The following is an 11,104-nucleotide window of genomic DNA, read 5'->3' as shown; positions in this document are numbered from 1 at the left end:
CATATAATTAGGTTTAAGATATTACCTTGATTGTTATGTAGCAATAACAATCCAATTCCTTATTGTATTGACTTTAGAAAGCTGAGAGTCACAAGTGTCACTCCTCTAATGGCTCACAAACACCAAGAGCAAGAGGATGAGGAGGAGAGAGGATGGAGGCTACCCCAAAACGTGTGAAACCCTAGAATAAGTCTTAGCCACGTTTTTGAGTCATAAGGGATCTCTATATATAGGAGCTATTAGGGTTATCTAACAAGGAAACCCTAAACTAGTTGCTTAAGCCCTAAGCAACCAATGGACTCCATTCCTTAAGGCCTTGGACGATTTCTTAATGGGTTTCCCCATAGAATTCGTCCACCTTATAATATAAGGCAATCCATGGCCCAATTGTAATTATCTTATAATTACAATTCCAGTCCCTTAAGTTTAATTAATCTCTTTTAGTCACAAAACTAATTACCAATTAATTATTGACTAATATTAATTAAACAATATGATTTCTCCTTTAATATATTATTCTCATAATATATTAATAAATCATATTTAATCCTTTCTCTCCATAATTCATCCTATCAAGTTGCTTTGGTGAAGGCAACCAAAAAGGACCATGCACCATCGGGTCAAGTACATACCAAAATAGTTATGGACTTAGACACTAATCCAACATCTATTTGTTGAATAGGTGACCTATAGATCCGATATTCGGAGCAGTGTATTGTTCAACTATTCGTCAGACTATAAGGAGAGTTTTCCTTACTGTGCCTATAGGTTGAAGGTACCAATGTCGGCCCCTTTAGTTATGTATCCTGGTATATAGAATGTTGTTATACAACAGTGATTTGTAGATTCGTCTACTAGTCTTTTAATTGGTTATATGATTATCTGTTACTGGATATATGTTATTTGTTATGTATATGTCGACATGGTATGGTGGGGTTATGACTGTATTGCTTTGTGCTATCAGTCAATAGACGAGGGCATTCCAACTGAAAGGTTGTGGGTCAGGGGCTTCCAACCAGGAGGTTGTGGGCTGGGGGTAATCTAACCAGGAGGTTGTGGACCCGTTATGTATCGGGCAAGCCAAAAAGGTTGTGGGCCGGGACATTCCTACCAAAAGGTTATGGGCCGGGGGTAATCCAACCAGGAGGTTGTGGACCCATTATCTGTTGGATTATATGTTGTGTGGTGGTACTTTTCTTAGGCCTCATTTAACAAAATGGTCAAATTCTTTTCATGCACATTGTGAAGAGATACAATTAATTAGCCCCATATGATCAAACAAAGCACATTTTCCGCACCAACTTCATTCCATTTTTAAATTCATCTATAGTAAATACATGAACATTGGTTTGGAAGGCTTGTTAACAAAAACAATATAGGAAACCACACGCAACATCTAAAGTCTTTGAATATCCAAGTCAAGAATACAACTTAAACCAAGAATTAAGAAATAAGGAATCTATCCAAATTACTCATTTTTGAACCACACGTATTAGTCCAGGTAAATCGTTGTCCTTCATGCATTAGATCAACCAAATCCAAGTCCTCGATGAATTGAAGTCACCTAAGTAAATAAACTTATAAACTCCCCCAAATCCATGCATAAAGAGCAATTGCCCTTCTATCAACATCCCACGGATCTTTTACCCGTTTACTCAATCCACATTTTAATAGATAGCATATTCATTCATAATCATTAATCTCTTCCTTCCTTACAACCTTAGTTACATCAAAACCCAAACATCCTCCTTCCAATGATTATTCAACCTCGACAAAAACTACAATTATAAAAGGGAAATGGACATTACCTTATATTTAAGTGATCTAACAGTCGAGCACTTTGAATAAACATGCCATGATACAAATGATCTCAAACCATAAGACAAGCAAATCAAAATTACTTTCTCAAACATTTGATTTTAAACTTTTAAATTCTTTATCCGATTAAAACCGCTAGGAACAGATGACAACCATCATCATCATCATCATCATCATCATCATCATCAAAATTGGCATAAAAGGTTCTATAATATGTCCACAGCCACCACATAAGTTTACAAACACGCAAACTCAAACTCACGAACAAAACACATATCAGATTCCAACAAAACACAAAATCAAACAAAACACTAACAAGTTCTTTTAACTTAACTTAACTTAACTTAACAACCACCACCTCTACCCATAACAAATTCCAACAACCAAACATAACCCAAAAAAAAAAAAAAAAAAAAAAAAAATACCACATCTTTTTCAAAGCTTCACTTCCCTATCAAAAATCCAACTGAACTTCATCTTCGGCCCCTCCTTCGCCCTCCCCTGAGCTCTCTCCTCCAACCGCCTGATCCTTGGCGGCAATCCACAAACATAATCCTGAGCCTTCCGCCCTTCGCCGGATAATCCCATCAGATCCGCCACCTTCCACCGCCCGACTAAAAACTCCAAAATATCCGCGTAATCTTTCGCAGTATAAACCCCAAGTCTTTGTGCAACAGCTGAGAAATGGTCAAACAGATTGTCGTCTTGACCGTCGTACATTAGGTGAGCCGGCATTGAGATTTTTTTGCGCATCATGTCCGCGAACGCGAGGACAGTGCCGTCCGGGTCGATTTCGAAGAGCTTTTCCACGATTTTTGTGTACGCGGTCTCGTGTCGTTTTTCGTCGGACGCGATTGTGCCGCAGATTTGCGCGAGTTTTACGTCGCCGTGCTCTTTCGCGTGGCGCGCAGTGTTGCCGTGAGAGACGAAGGTCGCGCGTTCTTGGAAAGAGGTGTAGATGAACCCGAGGTAGGGACTGTTTTCGGTACGAGGATCCTGTGTACGAATTTTTTTGAGAATTTACAGAACAGTTCAAAAATGAAACTGTTAATGGCCCTACTAGTCCTTGAATAGTCCTTCACCTAATCAAGGACTAGTTGAAACCGGTTTCAGTCATGAAACCGGTTTCGGTCTAATTAATTAGACCAAATCTATTTATAATAGATTTTTGGTAAACATATTCGTAGTAACAAATTTTATATATATGAATATTAATTACAAACAGAGAGTCTTGTCCAAAGGTGGTCCGGTTTTCTAAGAAAACCGGTCCTTTTAAGACCAGATCAGTCTCCGGTCTCAGTCCCAGTCCAATTGTTTTGTTTTATTTTGTTTTCTCGAGTCTTTTTATGACCGTGGGCCCAACCCATTTTGAAATGAGTTTCAAGTCGGGTCAAATTTTTTTTTTCATTTTTATAAGAATGTTTTGTGTAATCATTTAATAAATAGCATGACAAATTTTCACAAGCCTAAAATATTATTAACTTATAGAGTTATAATTACAAACTACAAACACTTTCTAAATTCTGTTTGTGGTTTGTAACTATAAGTTATATAAAAAGTTAATTGAATTAAAATTTTTATCCTCTTACATATTTTTACTAAATGATTATATAAAAAAAATGTGTTATAATATAATATAACTTACCATTCCTGAGCCAATAAGATATTGAATAGTTTTCTGTATCTGCCTCATATCGACCCTTCCAGAAAGGTAAAGATACGTATGAAGAAGATCACCATGTCTATTCTCTTCAGCAGTCCAAGCTCTAGTCCAAACAGCCCAAGGAGTAAGACTTGCCCCTGTTTCATCCCTAACACCATCTAAAGTATTAAGCATTGTTTGGTAAGTAGGAAGAGCTTCTTCTGTAATCATATCTCCAACAAGAACAACAAAGTATTCATCAGGGATTTCTCTTGCCCTTGCTCTAAGTTCCTTCACTTGTTCTTCAAATCCTTCAGATGCAGGATCTGGTAGGAAATCCTGTGCTTGCCAGCATTTTTCAACTGGTTTTAGGTGAGTTAGTATGTTTTGCTCAGCCCATCCTTCAATGGATTTGAAAATTTCTATCTTTTGTGGTGGCATTGAGTGTGTCACTTGGACATGAACCTCTCTTGGTGGGGTAAAGGGCTTTTTCGTCTCAATCCTGTGTAGCACAAGTAAAGTAAATCAAGAACCCTACAAATTTGTCATCTTTCAGGGATAAATCTTTAATTCATAAGATTATACTGAAATATAAGAGTTTTGGGAAATGGAAAATTGGAAACATCTGAGCGAATTGGAATTTGGAAATCAATTTGCGATTTTTGGGAGTGAGGGAGTATAAAATTGAGAAAAATCTCAGACGTATGAATAACTGTAAGCTACAGACATATAATCCACATGCAAATGCAAGAAATCGAGAGATGGAAATGGTGATAGATGAATATATACAAACAAATAATCCAATGCGAGAAATCCACTGACGAAAATGACTGGAAAAAAACATAACAACTCCGCAGCGTCATCAATAAAAAATGTGCATAGATAACATCGAAATCACGGAACGTTATTGTCGTATTTGCCACTTTAAATCTACTACTCGCAAATTGCATTTCAAATCGTATTATCACGAAAGCAACGCCATTAGTTCCGTATTCAAAACGAATTAATATACAAATAACTCATTTCACGCAATCGAATCCATCGAAACGTGAAATAAACAAACCGATTGGATTAAAACGGAAGGAAATGATACTCACTTCGGGGTGGAGGATCCGAGGGTGGAAGCCATGGCGAATTTGGGAGATCTGAGATTAGCCGTTTGAGGAAAGCCAAAAGAACGATATCCTTCAGATTGCAAGTTCACCGGAGTGATCCGAAGAGCCATCTTGATGATCTTCTTTTTCTTCTTCTTCCTTCGTCTTCCTCCTTTTTGGTGTTCCTGTGTGCTCTCGCAGTCGCACAGTTTTTCAGTTCTGTTTTCCTCCACACAAGTGAGAAAGAGAGAGAGTAGCAAACCCAAGGTTTATAAAGAATCCATTTGCCATATTCCACAATTGCCCTCACGCTTCATTTTTATTTACATTTTCACCCTTGGATTTATTTTTTAATTTACGTTTTTGCCCTTGTTGTTTAATAAGCTCAACAATTTTTTTTGACCATTTTTACCCATTATTAATAGCAAAGTTATTAGGACAACCATTGTGGAATCTTGTACCACATGCTATGGATTGTGGTACCCTAGCAATCACTAATATTTGACTTATTCAAATTATTTTTCAAATTAGGGTCTTAAGTTCAATACATAAACCATAAAAATCCTATTTCTGTTTACACGTAGAGTAGGCTATTTTGATATTCAACGATTATAATTAAAATCAAAATTAAATGATTAGTTGTAATAAAACGGTTTTATGCTTATCTAATCATATTATTTTGACTTCAAGAAAACTGATCAGATTTATCAAACAAGTAGTCAAACTAATACATCTATGTAGCTTTACATTGTTTTTTTTTTGGTGTTTTCTTTTGTATTAATAAAATATTTTGTATTTTGTACAGCTTATTAATTTAATAAAATCTTTTCACCGTTCATAAAAACTAATACGTATAGATGCATTAACTATCTGGAAGCGTGTATAAATTCTCAAAACACTAAAAATAACAATAATTAATTTATGGATGTTAGTAAAAGTTTGTATCAAAAAGTTTGTAGCCCATCAGCATCATACGTTGTAATCTCTTTTTGAAATCGATGGTTCAAGTTTCGTGATGAATATAGATGCTACTAACCGTTAATTTAAAAGTATGTTATTTGCTAGTTCATAAAAAGGTAAAAGTTTGTTATTAATTTTGATCTGAGATTAGATATTTAGATTTGAAAAAATCAATCAATTTTTTTATAAATGTTAATCGTCAAGAAAATTATGGATAAATTACACAATGAATATACTTTCAATCAATTTTTATATTAATTTTTCTAATTAAAGTTAAAGTATATTTTTAATTGAAAAACTCATGTTGACAACTTATGATAATTAATCTTTGAAGGTCAAGAATTATATATATATATATATATATATATATATATATATATATATATATATATATATATATATATATATATATATATATATATATATATATATATATATATATACACACGATCGGGTAAGAAGTCAAATAATTGTAAGAACCGCGAGAACAATTTTTGGTCTTAAGATTGAAAAACTAAATTACTAGGATTTAATTTTATTTATCGTCAAAATCTCGCAAGATGATATGACATTTTCGTAATTAACTGCGAGATTTTGATAATTTCCGGTGAAGGTTGATTGTTTTAAAGGTACAAATGACAAAAAAAAAGAAGAAAAAAGAAAAGGAAAATTCGGCTATGTGGCCTCTCCAGCAGCTGACACGTACCCCCACCCCCAGCATGACAAGTGTTCAGCCCTTATTAGTTGATGAGTTTTTTTGTCACCTGTTTAGTTTTTCGGTCATAGCTTTTTTTTCTTTGAAAACAAAATCTGAAAATCAGAGTTTTTAAAATTTAATTTTCTACAAAATGAACACAATCATGAAAATTTGAAAAAATATATATTTTTTTATTTTTTATATTTATAAAAAAACCCAAAAAAAAAATTCTCCAATAATTATAAAAATTTAAGGAATACTTCTACTCACTATTCTAATAACTTTGTAAATATATATATATATATATATATATATATATATATATATATATATATATATATATATATATATATATATATATATATATATATATATTTTTAAAATAAGGTGTTTTAGATACCAAACTTGATTTTAAAATATTAAAAGTTTTCAAAAAAAATTTGAACATAATATGATGCAAATAGAGATGATTCAAAATATTTATGATTCAAAAATATTTTGATTCAATATGTTTATGATTCTTAACTTGTTATGATCTAAAAATATTTTGATTCAAATATTTAATGATCTTTAATTATTTTATTTTTTATGATTCAAAATTAAATACTTCAAAAATTATAACAATCCAAATGTTGTATTGAACAAAAACTTTATTTCATTCAATATATTATGATCCAAACTAAAATGATCCAGATTAATATGATCAAAAAATATATGATGCATAATATTGTTATGATTCAAAATTTTATGATAAAAAAATAATATGATTCAAAAAAAATATGATTGAAAAATATTATGATCTTTAATATTCTTCTTATTTAAAAATTTATAATTATTAAACATTAAAAATTCAAACCGAAATTTTGTTTGAAAATAAATAAAATAAAATAAAAAACTCTATTGTCTTCAAGTATATAGTAAAGATATCAAAAAAATTAAAAATAAAAAACAAAAAAATATAAAAAAATGAAAAAATATAAAAACATAAAAACCGAACATATATTTATTTAAGAAAAAAAATTAATATTTTATAACGAAAAATAAAAATTAATAAAAAAACGAAAAAGAAAAACTTAATAAATGAAAAAGAAAAGGAAAACTCATTTAAATGACGTTTCATGGACGTTCGTCACGCATGATTATTCTCTCGAATCTGTATTACGTTCCATGCACGTGCGCTGAATGCGAACGCGTCACGACCAAGTAATGAGTTTGATGTTTGTGCTCTTGACGAAATGATTGGTGGAGAATATTCAGTCACACATTTATTTTGCCACAATACACTTAGGCGTGCCAACGGAAATGGATAACGGATAAACATGTGTTTTTCAACCAAACAAGTTTTCTTAAACTATGCTAATCATTACCTTAATATACACAAAAACATATTTTTTTTGTTTGTTTTTTTAATTTTTAGAAAGCTATTTTTGTCGAAAAATTATTTTAAATATATCAAAATTCATAATTTTTTATTCTCTATAAATAGGCATCCATATTGATATAGTTTTAAGATAAAATAATTTTTTTTAGAGTTTCAGCTATCGTTATTCATAAGTGAATAAAAATCTGATTAAAATACATTCGTTATTCACTCATGAATAAAACGTATGCTTAACTTTTTTTATAGTTTGAGTATCGTTCATATATGAATATAACACGTAATAAAGTTTTCTTACTTAAATATATTTTTACATCATCTTTCGTCATATATTGTATTTATATATGAATAAAACGTGTATTAGTTATCGTTATATTTTATACTCATATATGAATAAAACATTTATCAGATTTTTGTTACAGTTAATTTGATATTCATATATGAATAAGTAGTATAAATGATACTTAAACTATAAAAAAATTAATCATGTTTTTTTATTTATAAGTGAATAACGAATGTACTGTAGTAAAAATCAAATGGATTTTTATTCAATAATGAATAACAACATCTGAAACGATAAAAAAATAAAAATTTTAATTTATCTTAAAACTATATCAATATGGATGTCTATTTATAGAAAATAAAAAATTATGAATTTTGATATATTTAAAACCATTTTTCGATAAAAACAGCTCCTTAAAAATTAAAAAAAAAAAACCGAAAAAACTATGATTTTGTATATATATATTATGGTAATGATTAACATAGGGACTAATTACTAATCTAGCCAAATTAAGGGGGTAATTAGCAATTTTTAGCCAAAAATTAATAGATGGCCAAAAATAGTCCACCAAACCGTAGGTTTCGAGATTCGCCTACTGTTTCGTTATTTCGTCTACTGTTTCGTGTTTTGTATAAAAAAATCATTTTTCACATACAAAACCGTAGGTATTATATAATCTACGGTTTTCTCTCTAATAAGTACGGTTTCCCAAACCGTTGGCTACGGTTTTGGGAAAAAAAAAAGTTACGGTTTTTTTTATCTACTATTTTGGGGGGTTTATCTACTATTTTATCCAAAAAACTACTGTTTTTTTATCTACTATTTTTGGGGTTTTATCTACTATTTTGTCCAAAAACTACGTTTTGGTTTTTCTTTTTTTTGAATTTTTTTTATTTTATTTTTTTTAAATACAAAGAATAAAAAAGAGTGTCTATATATAACTTTGACAACTATTGTGTTTAAATTCTAACAATTATTTGGTTTGAATTTGACTACTTTTTCGGTAAACTTGACTACTTTGTTGTTAATTTGACTATTTTTTTTTAAATTTGACTACTGTTTTGTTAAATTTGACTACTTTTTCGTCAGAGTTGACTACATTTTCGTCAAAGTTGATTACCGTTTTCAACCTACTATATATATTAAGTATTTTATATTATTTTGAAATATTTCATGTTTTGTAGAGTTTCTTCACTCTAGCTTTTTTATTCTCAAAATTAAGATAATGAGTTGTAAAGAGTATTTTGTATTGCTCATTACGGATGGAAGATGGGAGTTTGTTAATTCCCAATTATCATATGTTTGGCCACCGGGATACAATCCGAGAATGTTTTGTTTCGGTGTTGAATTTTATGAAACCACCATATACACCAAATTTGTTCATTTGGTGAAGTGCAAGATGAGTCTTCCCGAAGAATCAAAAGTCAGTCTGGCTTATCAACATCCAGAACAACTCTATCTGTTATGAACGCAACTTCCCTACCCTCCCCGATAGCATCCTTCAGCCTCATAAGGAACCAAGTACAAGAGTTAACATTATTTGCCACCCCAATACCAAATGTTGTTGGCGTAGTGTTGTTGTTGCCATCCATAGCAACTGCTACGAACATTGAATTAAGATACTCCCCTCGAATTCGAACATTTCCTATAAAAATGACTGGAAGCATGCATCCTAAGAATGCGTTGATCTATTTCATATTTTTTACAACACAATTAATAGTTTTTTAAGTAATATAAATCTTTGTATCACAAAAAATAAACAAATCGCAAGTACATTACCACACATCGAATAACGACAAAACATAGTTGGAACCGATCCAAAATATCGATTTTGATGTACGTGTAACCATCGGGATTTATACGTTGAATGTTATGTAGGTAAACAGGCAAGTTGGTAAAGCTTTCTTCATAGTCATTGTATGAGAAACTCATGTTTAGTGTTGACGAGTTAAACACAAATTTAACGATAAGGATGATTTAAATCAATACCTATAAAATAATGGGGTAGTCAACACCTAGAAAGTAGTAGTCAAACGCTAGTAAGTAGTAATCAAACGCTAAAGGATAGTTGTCAACACATATAACACAGTAGTCAAATTACAATCATATGTCTGAATTTCACTGTACGACAAGACAACACATAAAATAGTAGTCAAACGCTAGTGGATAGTAGTCAACACCTATAACACGGTAATCAAATTACAATCATATGTCCGTATTTCACTATACGATAAGACAACACATAAAGTAGTAGTCAAACGTTAGTGGATAGTAGTCAACACCTGTAACACGGTAGTCAAATTACAATCATATGTCTGAATTTCATTATACGATAAGACAACACATAAAGTAGTAGTCAAACGCTAGTGGATAGTAGTCAACACCTGTAACACGGTAGTCAAATTACAATAATATGTCTGAATTTCACTGTACGATAAGACAACACATAAAGTAGTAGTCAAACGCTAGTGGATAGTAGTCAACACCTGTAACACGGTAGTCAAATTACAATCATATGTCTGAATTTCACTGTACGATAAGACAACACATAAAGTAGTAGTAGTCAAACGCTAGTGGATAGTAGTCAACACCTGTAACACGATATTCAAATTACAATCATATGTCTGAATTTTACTGTACGATAAGACAACACATAAAGTAATAGTAGTCAAACGCTAGCGGATAGTAGTCAACACCTGTAACACGGTAGTCAAATTACAATCATATGTCTGAATTTCACTGTACGATAAGACAACACATAAAGTAGTAGTAGTCAAACGCTATTAGATAGTAGTCAACACCTATACAATAGTAGTCGAATGGCAGTATATAATCCCTTGATGATATATATTTACCTATCAAAACTAACAAAAATTTACTTCTCACAAACCAAAGAAATGACAATTTGCAATTGTGGAGCTCAAGGTATTATAAGGACCTCAAGAACTACCAACAATCCTGGACGGTTGTTTTACGCTTGTCCTAAAGAGGTATTTGGACTGTACTGTAATTATTTATATTATAATTTTTTACCGAATATTTAAACAATATACATATTTTTTTTTATATTTATTTATCAGCCACCACAGACTGGGTTTATTTTTTGGGTGGATGAGGCAAAAGACAGTAATTCGATGATAATTTCTAACTTAGCTCGATCGAAGAAGAAGCTTCAAAGCAAAATACTGCATTTGAAGATATCATTACTATTTAGTTGGATTTTCTTTTTTGG

At 31.2% G+C, this 11,104-nt stretch overlaps 1 protein-coding gene across 1 annotated transcript; it reads right to left on the bottom strand.

The window, feature by feature from the left end:
• Window positions 1–2,009: 2,009 nt before the first annotated feature.
• On the bottom strand, window positions 2,010–4,809 carry LOC111885943 (stearoyl-[acyl-carrier-protein] 9-desaturase, chloroplastic). The gene is made up of 3 exons (XM_023882186.3): window positions 4,558–4,809; window positions 3,464–3,962; window positions 2,010–2,814 (listed from the first exon to the last, which is right to left on the bottom strand). The coding sequence occupies exons 1-3, from the start codon at window positions 4,683–4,685 to the stop codon at window positions 2,254–2,256; spliced, it is 1,188 nt and encodes a 395-aa protein (XP_023737954.1). The 5' UTR covers window positions 4,686–4,809; the 3' UTR covers window positions 2,010–2,253.
• Window positions 4,810–11,104: the final 6,295 nt, after the last annotated feature.

The sequence above is a fragment of the Lactuca sativa genome, chromosome 1 (genome assembly GCF_002870075.4).
Source record: "Lactuca sativa cultivar Salinas chromosome 1, Lsat_Salinas_v11, whole genome shotgun sequence".
Taxonomy (NCBI): Eukaryota; Viridiplantae; Streptophyta; class Magnoliopsida; order Asterales; family Asteraceae; genus Lactuca; species Lactuca sativa.
This window is presented reverse-complemented; position numbering and strand designations above follow the sequence as displayed.

Coding starts and splice junctions, on each gene's coding strand:
- LOC111885943 (XM_023882186.3), bottom strand. CDS start 4,685: ATGGCTCTTCGGATCACTCCGGTGAACTTGCAATCTGAAGGATATCGT. Junction 3,963..4,557: donor CTCGGATCCTCCACCCCGAA/GTGAGTATCATT, acceptor TGTGCTACACAG/GATTGAGACGAAAAAGCCCT. Junction 2,815..3,463: donor ATCTTATTGGCTCAGGAATG/GTAAGTTATATT, acceptor ATTCGTACACAG/GATCCTCGTACCGAAAACAG.